This window comes from Ailuropoda melanoleuca, chromosome 5 (assembly GCF_002007445.2).
Source record: "Ailuropoda melanoleuca isolate Jingjing chromosome 5, ASM200744v2, whole genome shotgun sequence".
Classification (NCBI taxonomy): Eukaryota; Metazoa; Chordata; class Mammalia; order Carnivora; family Ursidae; genus Ailuropoda; species Ailuropoda melanoleuca.
In genome coordinates this window covers 103,273,299-103,286,966 of record NC_048222.1, presented here as the reverse complement: position 1 = coordinate 103,286,966, position 13,668 = coordinate 103,273,299, and the positions used below count along the sequence as shown (strand labels likewise).

At 45.2% G+C, this 13,668-nt stretch overlaps 1 protein-coding gene across 2 annotated transcripts in view; it reads right to left on the bottom strand.

Annotated features, from left to right (window-relative positions):
- TMEM154 (transmembrane protein 154) overlaps positions 1-13,317 on the bottom strand; it is a 36,905-nt gene extending 23,588 nt beyond the window's left edge. The window contains exon 1 of one of the 2 annotated variants that reach the window (XM_034661522.1): positions 13,176-13,317. In XM_034661522.1, coding sequence (XP_034517413.1) covers positions 13,176-13,221 — 46 coding nt within the window. In that variant the 5' untranslated portion in view covers positions 13,222-13,317. Of the gene's footprint in view, positions 1-1,699; positions 1,833-13,175 lie in introns of those variants that run through there. The other variant, XM_034661523.1, reaches the window with a different exon arrangement.
- Between the last annotated feature and the right edge of the window lie 351 nt (positions 13,318-13,668).

The window sequence follows — 13,668 nt, the reverse complement described above, 5'->3', positions numbered from 1 at the left end:
AAAAACAATTCTGGAGAAATCTAAATTCATATCTACTAGAAATTAACTACTTTCCTCATGACACTTAGGTATAAAGGAATCCACACTGTCCCCAATTTTTTTTAAAGATTTTATTTATTTATTTATTTGAGAGAGAGAGATTGTGTGTGCTCTCAAGTGAGTGAGGGCAGGAGCCAAGGGGGAGGGACAGAGGGAGAGAGAGAATCTCAAGCAGACTCTCCGATGAGCATGGAGCCCAACACAGGGCTCAATCCCACAACCCTGAGTTCATGACCTGAGCCCAAACTAAGAGTCGAAGAGTCCGACACTTAACCAACTGAGCCACCCAGGTGCCTCGCACAGTCCTAATTTTTAATAAAAGGTTACCTATCCGTGTGGAAGAATTCTTAGGAACTAGGGTGACTGATTAGATTTCAGTGTCAGGTCTCACATTCTGCAGAGAACTGGGTGTCTCTGAGATTACCTGACAGAAATCTTCCTAGGTTCTAAATAAAAACACCCTGAGTCTTTCATTTGTACGGCAACATTCTCAAGGAGGAAGTTCCCTTAGGGACTAAGGAAACCGCACCAATATTTAAATGTATTTAATAAAAAGCATCTTTAGAACTTTCCCGATTAAGAAGCTAAAAACAAGTTTATTCTGTTTGAATTTCAGATTGTGTTGGAAAACCATCCTGGGGCTCATCGCAGGGCAGGAAAGGACTACGAGCCTGAAGATTATCTGAAAAACCTCTCCTCGCCTTGGCTACGTAGTGACCACCGTAAGGGAATCCGCGGGTCTCCATCCTACTGCAGTATAACGGTGCCTGTCGTCCAAATGGGGCCCGCCAAGGAAAAGAGCATATGAGTTTAAGCCATAGAAAACTTCTCCAATAAGATGACATATGGGAAAGTTCTTTCTAAAGTGCAAGGTGCTGAGCGAACAGAAAAGCAGCTGCTTCAAGCCGCGCGCTGTAACCAGAGGTTAGGTCACCCTGCGGAATGCCGGAGCTGGCCCATCCCACACCTTACCCATCTGCGTGAGTGAATGACGATGGACTCCTCTGATTTCATTCATAAAAATATTTGTTTGATCACAGTCTAATTTTTTTTTTGGTTACACAGACGAACATTTCCGTTTCCTCCAAGACCAGGGAGTCCACTTGATAATCACATTGGTAAATGGCACCCAAAGCCATGAGAACCGATTACAAACTGCAGAGTCCAGCTAACTGGTGTTCCTCACGTGTTTATGCCAAAAGCAAGATTTTTAAAAATATATACTATTTATCGACCTCTGTCTGGTTAAGTGGCCTTGCCTTATATTTATGTCTTTGAAATAAGGTAATAAATTAGTAATAATAGCATATGTTAAAAGCTTCGATACATCATGTATTGCCCTGAACCAGGAAAAGGTGTTTGTCCACTAGAATAAATCTCATTAGAGTCACCCCACTTGCAGAACTATTAGGACCAAATAGCATTCTTCACTGATAATCCAACCGGTGGTGACGAGACATTTACGGGGCAGGGGTGGGGGGCACATATGCAGGTGCAGTTGGTGGTACTGACCCTATTCCTTAGGTCAGTGCTTACGGACCTTCCTCGAATACCCTGACTTGCCTTTTATCTCTTTTGCTTACTTCTACCTTCATAGAGAATTGACTAAGCCAAGTTCTGTGCTCTGCCTTTTACCCAGATTAGCTCATTTTGTCCTTACCATTTTTCCAGATGGAAACTGGGCCAAAGAGGTTACACAACTTGCCCACGGCCACAGAGCAATCATGGAGCAGGATTTGAACCCAAGAGGGCCAGTCGCTGAACCTGAGCTTTGAAACTCACGCCGTATTTTCCTTCCGATGAGACAGGAGCATAATGATTAGTAGTCATCAAGTGGTGAACAAGAGAGGAAACCCCATGTCCTTGCCCCTCTGCCTATAAGGAGGTGGCTTCCTGGCACGAAGGGGAAGGGCAGGTAGATGGGTCCCAGAAACCATGGCTTTGTGGGGTTCCTGCTAAGCTCCTCAGCCCAGATGAGCTGTGAGCAAAGCTGCCCTTACCAGCAGGATGTGTTTGGCGCCTCTCCAAGGAAGGCTTTTTTTTTTTTTAAGTTTTATTTTATTTTTAAAATTTATTTATTTTAGAGAGAGAAAGAATAAGAGAGAGAGAGCACAGGCAGGAGGAGGGACAGAGGGAGAGAGAGAATCTCCAGCAGACATGCCACTGAGCCCAGAGCCCATTGCAGGGCTCGATCCCACAACCCTGAGATCATGACCTGAGCCAAAACCAAGAGTTGCACGGTCAACCAGGCACCCCTCCAAGGAAGGCTTTGAGTCACCGCTTGACCCATAGCCTCAGAAGAAGAGAAAATAGGAAAGGAGATAAGGTAGCAGGAATAACGAGGGCATTTGGATAATCAGGAATGAAAGAGAAATGGAAAGAAACACACCAGATGGTCCTGGGCTGTACCTTTATCTTCTAGCATAAGGGGCGGGACTGGTCACAGGTGGCCTTTAGTGACAATTTGCAGGGAAAGGGGAGGGAATTTTTCTCCCAACACCCTTTTCACATACACCCTAACATACGTTTTCCACATTAAGCATCATTTACTCTCTCAGAATCTCTGGTGACTCCCTAAATAAAGAAGAACCAAGGGGTCAGTCTCTCTCTACCTCTCTGTTTTATTTTTCTATACCCTACAAGCCTTCATCTCCAGATGCTTCTATGATAACCTTCCTCCCAGCCCTCTCTGCCCCATCCAACACCAGCATAGTCAAAAATGTTAAATAACAGTAACCGGCATTTATCAGATGCTTAGTGTGCTAAAAACTAGCTAGGATAACGGGCACTACCTAGTTTCATCTTCACAACTTTATTGTGCACATTTTACAGATGAAGAAACTGAGTCTCGAATGTCTTGTCCTGGAGTACAACCCCGTCATTTATAAGTTCTGCTACATAGGGTTTGGAAGCTGCATTCCCTAGAGCATAAGTGCTAAATGACAGCAAAGGGTCTAGTCACAGCTCTGTCACTTTGTTGTAGTGGGAATTTGAACAAATGATTTACCCCCGAGGCTTCATGTCCTAATCTGTACAACTAAGGGGTGATCCGCAAAGCCCGGTCTACTTCCACATTTCCACACATATGGTGTTCATCTTGTTTTTAATTAGAATTTTTGAATTGGTACCAGACACGTGGTACCAAGATCAGAAAGGAAATGTCACTACGCCACGTCCCCCAGTTACTCCTGTTCCCTCCCCAGGGGTAGCCATTGTTTCTGTTGCCTTCCAGAGAAACTCCATGCGTATATAAGTATCATTTCCTGTTTCCTTTTTTAAACACAAAAGGTAGCAAAATCTATATATGTTCTTCCCCTTGCTTTTTTCACTTAAAAATTGGTCTTCAAGATTATTTCCTGCTTATATACAGAGAGTAGTTTTTCGCCTATTATTTGGCTGTATCATAGCCTAATCCTACTGACGGAGATTCAGGTTGTTTCTCTTGCGTTGTCAGCGATGCCACAGGAAACACCTCTACACATCCTTCAGTTGACACTTGTACACGTATCGTCTGTTTTTTGTCTCAAGTGTGGGGAGAGCAGGGGGGAGGGCGCTGGGTGCAGGGGGAGAGGAGACAGCACCAAACTACTCTTAGAGGTTTGCCCTCACACCTTCTCCAAGATAGCTCCAGCCCAGGCCTCACACCATGAGAACAGGCAGAAACTAAGTCAAGAAAGTGCTAGGTGTGCAGGGGGTGTTTGATGGGAAGGGGGGCAGAAGTTGACAAATAGTGGGGATCGGCCCTGAGAGTTTGTGCTAGGAGAATTACATGTCATCAACAGGGGAGCTGGAAAACCGGGGTGGGCCATCGAATCAAATCAGTGACCAAGCATGGGCGACCCAGGGGACAGAGGTAAGAGTTAGGAAGAAAATCAGAGGTGGACAAATGCAGATGGGAACCGCAGAGGAGCCAGGGGTCCCAAGAGCAGCCAGAGGAGTCCAGAGGGCAACTCAGGGGACATTTCCCCAGACCATGATGGAGGTTCCTCCTATGGCCTGTGAGGTAACAGCAACTCTTAACCCAATGGACATGGGGCCCCCTAAATCCATGCACAGACATGCCTTCGGACCCCAGCCTTTTCTAAGGCACACTTGCAAAAGAAGTAGCAGTCAAGGGTGATTTCCTGTAGGAACCATCCTATGCTTCTGGGGCAAGAGCAACACTTTAGGGGGGCCTGGGTGGCTCGCTCGGTTAGGCATCTGCCCTCGGCTGCCGTCCTGATCTCAGGGTCCTGCCATCCAGTCCTGCCTCATGCTCCCTGCTCAGCGGGGAGTCTGCTTCTCCCTCTGCCCCTCCCCCAGCTCATGCGTTCTCTGCAGCTCACTGTCTGTCTCTCTCAAATAAATAAATACGTCAATTAATAAATAAATCTTTAAAAAACGAAAACAAACAAAAAATAAATAAAAGTGACACTTTACAACCTAAGGGGCAGAACCCAGAACTCTCTTTCAGGAAGTGAGTCTGGAGCTTGCATGTGGAACCGAACGTGCAGGGCCGTGTCTTGGGTGGTGCGTGGACTTTGTGGACATCTCCGTGGCATCACGGAGGGCAGGATGTGGATGCAGACCGACAGGGCCTGTGAAAGCCCCTTGCGGCTTCAACCCTCTCTTTCTTAAAGGCCAGGAAAGGAGGCCCCTGTCCTGCCCGTGCCGTAGCGCTTGTATGAAGGGCAAAGGGAATCACAAGGGTGCAAAGGCCGGCTAACCCAGACAGCGCCACACTCGTGCCCGGTGCTGGTAGATGTGCTGCTTCCTTTGTGCCCTATCCATTCTCCCTCCCCCATCTCTAGACTCACCCGTTTCTCTGCTGCTCCGCAGGGGACTAATCTGCCTGCTGTAATGTCTTTATTTTTTGTTGTTGTTGTGTCTTACCTAAATCTGGACGTATTTCAGGGTAGAAGGGCTAAAACTGAAAAAGCTGCAGAAATCGAGAGGATCAAGCCTGAGAGTGAAAAGGGAGAGGCATCAGCCAGCAAAAGCATAGAAGAGAAGAAGAAAGAGAGAAAGAGCAAGGACAGTACGTGACAAGCAGACAGGCTACATGAGGGCGGCCCAGTGGGGCCCTGGGCCTGCCAAGTGACCTGCCTGCGGAATCCCGGCAGGATCGCAAACCTCCCCCCCCTTCACCACCGGTCTCCCTCTGCTCAGATCCTGCCCCATTTCATGGGCGTGGTCACGGGAATTAGGAAAGTACTTCACTTGGCGTTTAATCCTCAAGTCCTAAAATTACCAGCTCTTCAACTGCACGGTTGTAGCGGCCCTTACAAAGGATCATTGACAATATCCACGCAAACACAGCTGGGACGCATATTCCACACATCTGGCAAGGACCCTGGGGGAAATCCTCGTAGGAAACGGGGGCGGGGGGGGGATGCTGGGGGTGAGCCTGGCAGCCCCAGCCTCAGAGCGGGCACGTCACACTCCCACCACTGTCCCACCCCCATCACTGCTCCAAACACCGTCACGAAGTGGAAATGACTCTGCTTCCCATGAAGCAAACTAGTTAACTTCTCCTTTTTTGAAAGTGGAACAAATATGCAACCAAGCTCTATTTTTTTAAGTGAAAAAAAAACCCCACGTATTACGCACCAACTGCAAGAATGCCACGCTGCCGTTATAATGCAAAATAGAACAAGGCTGAGAGAATGGCGTAAACTCAGGATCTCGAGTATGTTGGGCCTCAATCAGAGCACCCATTCTTTCATTTGTTATGTAGACTCCCTGCACAAATTGTGTCAACTATTTTACTTCATTTTATTATTTTTTAAGATTTTATTTATTTATGTTTGCAAGAGAAAGAAAGAGAGAGGAAGAGAGAACATAAATAAGGGCAGAGGGAGAGGGAGAAGCAGGCTCCCCACTGAGCAGGGAGCCTGATGCAGGGCTCGATCCCAGGACCCTGGGATCATGACCTGAGCTGCAGCTGGACGCTTAACCGACTGAGCCACCCAGGCGCCTATATTTCATTTTATTTTATGATTTTTAAGAATTTTATAATTCAGACAATGAAATGAAAGAAAACACAAGTCAGGTGTCAGGCATTCGACCTCAGCGCTGCTCTGAGGAGTAACTGGAGGATATGAATGTCAAGATATTCCAGACACCAAACTCAAGAAGTCCGCCTACTTCTCATCCCCCTGTACGTCTGCACACAGCAAAGAGCCAGTCAGTGTTAGAAGGATGAGACAAAACTGAAACAAACGCTTTCCAGCGGTTCTCAGCCTTGGCTGCACGAACGAATTACCTGGGGACCTCTAACACTCCCGATGCCCAAACCTTTACCTCACAATCTCTGCGGTGAACGTGGGCCTCAGTATTCTTTACAGTTCTCCAGGGGACTCCAAGGTTGAGAACCACTGCCCCCGACCCTACCCATTTCTGGTCTCCCCCTGGGCCACCCCAGCACCCCTCCCCTCCTGTTCTCTGTGCTCCTGCTTGGCAAACGAGAAAAATCAGAGGTCAGGGAGTTGGATGCCAAAGGCTTGTCTAGCGGCTGCCAACTCAATCACCAGAATGCGGTAGCTTAAGAATCCCCACTGATGCCTGGAGCTCCTGACAGACTCTGGCCAGGCTAGACTGAGAAAGCACTGTGACCCCTGTGTCTTCCCGAGTAAGGCTGAACAGGAGAGAATGTGCTGGAGTGTAAAAGCCTCATCTCCAGGAATGGTCGCTGCCGACAGATCGCCTTGGAGGTTTATACCAGTGGTCCTCAAACTTTAGCACCAGAATCACCTGGAGGGCTTCTCAGACACAGAGGGCTGGCCCCTGCTCCCAGAGTCTCTGCTTTAGGGGGTCTGGGATGAGGCCAAGAATTTTAAGGGTTTTTTTATTTTAAGATTTAAATTTTAAGTAACCTCCCCACCCAACGTGGGCTTCGAACCCATAACCCAAAACTCAAGAATCACGCTCTTCTGACCGAGCCAGCCAGGCGCCCCAAGCATTTTCATTTCTAACAAAACAGGGCTGCTCCTGGTCTGGAGGCCATCCTTTGACAGCCGTTGGTTTAAGTTGCCCAAACAACCTCATTTAGTTGTGCATTTAGTTGTTCTCAACACTTCACGATGCACCAACATCGCCTGGTGGGTTTCAAGCCCCACCCAGATCCGTTATGGGAGGGGATCTGCCGCCCGTGGGGAACGATAGGTTCTCAAACCTCCCCCAGTGACTGCTCCGTACGTAGGCAGGAAGGAAGTACGCTGGGTTGGGAGTTACTGAGTTAACTTGAAATTCAATTGACGTTATTTTAATTTGTTGTTAGTCGTGAAGATAGTCCTTCCCAGCTTTAAAGACGATTGGAGAGCCCTACACAGAAAGAAGCCTCTGAAAGCAAAATGAATAGGTGTATGGCCTCTCTCTCGGGTTCTGGTATCTTTTTACAAATCAGTGCCTCAGCCTCTGTGGAATCCGGCTGTGCGGGACCAGGGAAGAATGGGAACAAATGACTTAGCAGACTCGTCAGGCCCCGGTCTGTCTGTGGGAGGGTGACTGTGTTTGAGGCAGGAAGAGGCCAACACTGAGTGGATGGACTGGATGGACAACGGTCCCTTGCTGTGGGGCCACCAGGACACCATCTTGCATGGCTTCTGAAGTGTTCTGCCCTTGCTCGGGTTTGCTTGCTTTCAAAACAGTGCTAACTTATTGTTTATTATCTGAGAGTACTTCATTCAGGCCCTTGTCTATTGCCCAAGGCCTCTGCGGTTGGGCGCCATGTCTCTCCCTAGCACCCGCGACCCTGTCTGCTGCACAGTAGCCGTTGGGTACTAGTCGCTCAGGAAAAGTAAAGCAGCCAGGTTTGTCGGAGAGACAAGGTTAGGACGTCTCTCACCTTTTTACCAGGAATATCCTGTCCTCCTCCCTCTGCCCACCCTTTTCCAAGAATACACACAGTGCATTCATAGTCACAAAGATCTCAGGTGGTTTCCTCAAAAGGTTATCTGAATTTTAAAGAAAACACTGGAAAATGAGAGGAACTGTTTAATGCCAAGTGAAGAATCCTGAGTGATGAAATTTCATGTTTCTCGTTTTCGTTTGGTGGGGTGGGGGGAATCCGGTGTTCTATATGGTTTCCCACAGGTGACCTAAATCTCCGGGGACAGGACTAGGGAATCGGAGGGATTGTTGTTTCGTTGTAAGCTCTGTTGTACAATGTATTTAACAATTTTGGTTAACTGATATATTCACTTAACATATTTTTCCTGACATATTTACCCGAAGAAGATGTGGTCAGAGTAAGTATGGTTGAACAGATGTGAGGCCAAAGCCCTGAGGGGTATGGGTAGGTTCTAACCATCACAGGGCTGCCCAGGGAAAGCAATGCCTGGGTTTTGCATACCCTTTCTCTCCAGCCATCGCATGACTAGAGGGGACGATGCCTTATGTTGAAAGAAGGCTGACAAATGTTTCTTTTGCTTATTTTGGGGAGGGTCATCTGGTAAAATGCTTTCCTGCGGTAGTCTGCTCTGGGAACTTACTTGTGAAGCTTGGTTATATTTTTACCGCATTGCCTTGAGAAACACACCTGCAACTACAATTTACTATCAGATGGAAACATGCCCCACGAAGGGGGCCCACATGCTCTCATGTCTTTTCTGTTTTAAACTGGTTATTTTGATGTCTTTTTAAGAGAAAGCTTACTCATATTTAATCAGACTTGCCCAGACCCTAAGGCTGTCTTGGTTTGAAGTTACTCACCTGGGGAAGCTGCATTTGACCATCTGACTACCTTTTTTGCACACTGGAGACCTATCCTGGCCTGTGGTACCTGGCAGTTTAGAGGAATGAATGTATTTTTATGGGACAGAATACACATACACTTTTCACATTTAAAACTCTATCATCAGTGGGATAATAGATGCACAAATGCTTTATAATGGGGAAAAAAGGACTTTATTAAAATGATAGTTATTGCCACTACTAATCTGAATATTTTTCTATTTTTATTATATTTCTCTCTCTCTTTTGAATAGCCAGTTTCAAGAATACAATTCTAGAGAGTAAGTTGGAAACAAATGTTCTTGGCCATGCCCTTGTCTTCTCCCTAGCCTGCTATCAGCCCCCCTCTGAGTAGGGAAGGGAGACAAGGTGGGCCCTTGTGCGGGGCATGGAGGCCCTCAGCCCAGGCGTGGCAATCCTTGCTCAGATCAGCACAGGCTCAGAGTTGCCAGAGAAAGGAACTGAAAGACAGGGACAAGCCAAAAAACGAAGTGGTGGGTGTATGTTTGTGGTAAACGAGAGGGCAGGAGAGCAGAGCAAAGAGATGTGGGCTGGCATCTCAGGGGCTAAGGTACCTTCACCACAAGCTGCAGGAGAAAGGGGGATGGGGTGTAATCAGAAGTGCCCATCGCCCGCCTAGGGAGGAGCAGAGAGCAAGAGTTTGGGAGGCTGAGGAAGGAGGCAATCTCCTGAGGTCTCTGACGTGGTGTCTGAGCGGAGCAGATGGTGGGTTGGACTTTCTGGGCTCAGCAAAGTCCCTTACCAGGTCTCTAAGCCCTCTTGCTTCTGATCCTATTTTACCTTGAGAGAGACTCAGTCCTGCCCCATCCCGGGCAACCTAACAGGGCTCGAGCACTGAGAATCGAGCATTGCTGCTTCAGCTACTGACGCTGGCCAGTCCCGCTCTCTTGCCAACCTCTCTTCTGCATCCATTATTATGATCCTGCATTTTTTCCTCTTCTAGTTTTTTTTTTTAAAGATTTTATTTATTTATTCGACAGAGATAGAGACAGCCAGCGAGAGAGGGAACACAAGCCGGGGGAGTGGGAGAGGAAGAAGCAGGCTCATAGCGGAGGAGCCTGATGTGGGGGCTCGATCCCATAATGCCGGGATCACGCCCTGAGCCGAAGGCAGACGCTTAACCGCTGTGCCACCCAGGCGCCCCTCCTCTTCCAGTTTTTAATGGGATGAATTACATTAGTAGATACTCTAAAGTTGATCCATTCTTGGATTCCTGGTTTTAGCCTATGCAATCTCCGGGATATATTTTGTTCTGTTTTGCTTGTTTTGTTTTGTTTTTTTCCAGCCCAGTTCCTCTACTTGCTATTTGAATGATTGATCTAGGACTCAGCCTAAATTTTCTTCTAATATTTGTTAACTGGCTATGCAGCCAATATGCTTGTGGTCTTAGTGATGCACCAAGATAAGGATGGTCTTTGCTTCACAAAAGATAATCATAGTCTTAGAGTTATTAAAATACAGAATGCCCAGTTAAATTTGAGTAACAGATAAAACAACAAATAATTTTTTGGTATAAATGTGTCCCATGCAATATTTGTGTGGCCTATACTTACACTGAATCGCATGAGATGTACTTATACTAAAAAAAAATAAAAGTATTTATTTGAAATTTACATTTAACTGGGTGTCCTATATGTTTATTTGCTAAATCTAGTAATCTTAACCATAAAAAACAAGCATTATGTTTTAAAAAGAATACATGAATTTTTAAATTAATATTGCCAATGGAAGAAAAAAGCACATGTCAGCAAACCCTAGTAACCACTGGGCTCCTGTTTCTGACAACTACAATGGGGCCAGGAAGCAGGAAATAATAAATTCATATATAACAAAGACAGAAGAAAAAATGAAATTTCAAAAACAAACTAGATTTGGTGGCTTTGTTTCAAGGAAAAGAAACCAAAACACCACCACCAACTGGCCCCTGCTCTGGTAGATAACTTTCCTTTCAAACAACCTTCTTTAATCAATCAGGAAAGGCTTCCGTGCTGTCGTTTCCCCAGCCACGTCCACGCAGATTTTTCTATTCATTTTATGTTACAGACATTTTATTTCTTTTTCGAGTTTTCAAATCAGCTCTTATTGGCTTGAAATTTATCATCTACGGAATTTGTATTCCTTTTGTATTCCTTTCAAAAGACTCCCCAAAATGTTTGTGACTACCAGGCCTTTCAGCAAATTGTCATGCTACTCAATGCATATTTTCTGGGTCTGAACTCCATCCCTAGTTTGAGAGGAAGACAGATAAGAATACTTTCTCAGGGGGCGCCTGGGTGGCTCAGTCGGTTGAGCGTCTGCCTTCGGGTAAGGTCATGATCCCAGGGTCCTGGGATCAAGCCCCACATCGGGCTCCCTGCTCAGTTGGGAGCCTGCTTCTCCCTCTTCCCACTGCTCGTGCTCTCTCTTGCTATCTCTCTCTCTCTGACAAATAAATAAATAAAAATCTTTTTAAAAAAAACAACAATACTTTCTCAGCTCTACTGGTAGATGTGGCTACGTGATATTCCCTACGGGAGGGGAAGCAGTAACTGTTGCCTGTTTTGGTGTGAGAAGACAGAAGTAAACTATTTATACATAAAAAGATTTGGGAGAGTTAACATTTTGGAATAAAATAAAACATGGTTAACTAAAAAATCCTATTTATCCAGGTATTACCGCAGTTTCATTTTATTATTTAAGTGGTTATGATTTTGTCATGAATATATGTAAATCTTGGATAAATTTCATGTCATTCCTCAGTCAGTCGTGTGTCTATTACGTACTGGATGCTGTTCTAGGGTCTGGGATATAAAGGTGAACGAGACCAAGTCTATGCCTCCCAGGGAAACACAGGTAAGTAGGGACAATGGTACATAAATCAATAACTACAATACAGTTGAATAAAAGCAATTGTGTATGATTGTTGGTGTATGGAGTCCCATGAGGACATGGGGGAGGAAGGCCTTCATTCATCTGGGGGTAGAAGATTCAGGAAATCTTCACAGAGGAGGAGTTCCTTAAAATGAATCTCAGGAGTTCATCAAGCAAAGAGGTCAGGGAAAGGCACTACAGTTGAAGCACACAGGAAGGCTCAGAGTTTGGCACATTCAAGCAGTTGTACCTTCAGGCAAGTGGTAAGGAGTGTCAGGGTTGAGCAGGAAAGGAACTCAGGGCAACTCATAAGGGACCTTGAAATGGTGTCAAGGGGTTTGGAAGCTATCCCAAAGGAAATGAAATCCCACCGAAGGGGTAAGTGCAGGAGGAAATGATTACTTCTGTCATAGAGCTATTCTCTGGATGTTACGTGAAATGAGTTGGAGATGAGACTAAAGGCAAGGAGATAGGTTAAGAAGTCAATAAAGTAGATGAGGTGAGAGCTCACAAGGGCCTAAACTAGCAGGGAGCTGAGGAGTTCTGCTCTGGACATGCTGAGCTTAAGGCCCCTGTGGCGTGCCCAAGGAGAACCAAGGGCAAGAAGGCAGGTCTAGAGCTGGGCAGCTAGGCCTGGTGGGAGGTGGTTTTTTGGGAATCATCAGACGAGGAGTGAGATGAAAGCCAGGAACATGGATGCCATGACCCAGGAGAGATGTAGGGAATAAGAAATAAAAGGTAGACATTACTATGGAATGAGCAAGTGGAAGAGAAAGACTCCTAACCCCAAACTGGAAGGGAGCAACCAATGTCATAGGAGATCAAGGAGAAAATGGCATCATAAGACCCAAGGAAGAGGAGCATTTCTATAATTGATTAATTATGCTAAGGGATACAGAGGAAAACGTGTAAGAAGGACAGAAATGCATGCCTTCGGTGTAGCTGTTGGAAGGCACTTGTGATCCAGAGAGAGCAGCTTGAGTGCTGTGCTTGACACAGTAGCCAGGTTGCAGTGCGTTGAGATGAAGGCATGCTGACTGTCTTTCAAAGAGATTGGGAATTATGGAAAGGAAAGATAGAGGAAAGCTTGAGAAGAACTCAGAGGTGCTCTAGTCATTTTTCATTATGAGTATATACCTATCTTTTTTTAAAAAAGTATTGATATTGTTTAGATACTAATTTGAACAGAACAACTATTAAAAAACCTTTACAAGATAATTTATCAGAGCAAATTAGACATTGATTGGATATATGATGATATTAATTTTTAAAATAATAATTGTATTGAGGTTATACTTTTTTACATTTTTTTTAGAAGACAACATGACAGATAACCGACTACCCACCAGTAATTTTCTTACACTTTTCCATATTGACCAGAGGGTGGGTTGGCAAACTTTTTCTTAAAGAGCAGAGAGTAAATATTTTAGATCTTGTGGTCCAAAAGGCAAAATGCAGTTTTAATTTAACCGTTTAAATAAGTTTTCATTTAACCATTTAAGTATATAAAAACCATTCCTAGCTCATGGGTCAGAAAAAAACAGGACACTCACTGTGATTGGTCCGTGAGTCTTCATTTGCTGTCTCCAGGACCATCATGTTTTTTCCTGAAAGAAACGCAGCAGAGATGCAGTGAAGCCCTCTTTGTCTGATCTCATTCCCCTGCCTCCCTCCTGCTCTCCTAAAGTTAACATCAGTCCCAACTTTTCAAATATGCCTATATCCCTAAGCAATATAAGCAATATAAGCATAATTTGGAGTGTTTTTAAAAACTTTAAACTTTAAATAAATATAATCATTCTGTGCATAGTAATTTTCAATTGGCTGCTTCGGCCAACACTACATTTGAGATTGAGTCGTCTTCATACCCTTGGACTAGTTCGTTAATTTTACCTCTTGTATGATATCTCATTTTGCGACTCTATTAAGTTTCACGTACTCTTCTTCTGTACATGCACATTTAAGTTGTTTCTATTTTCTCCGTCTTTACAAACAATACTACAATCGACATTCTTGGCCCATGACTCTTTGCTGCACATTTGTTTT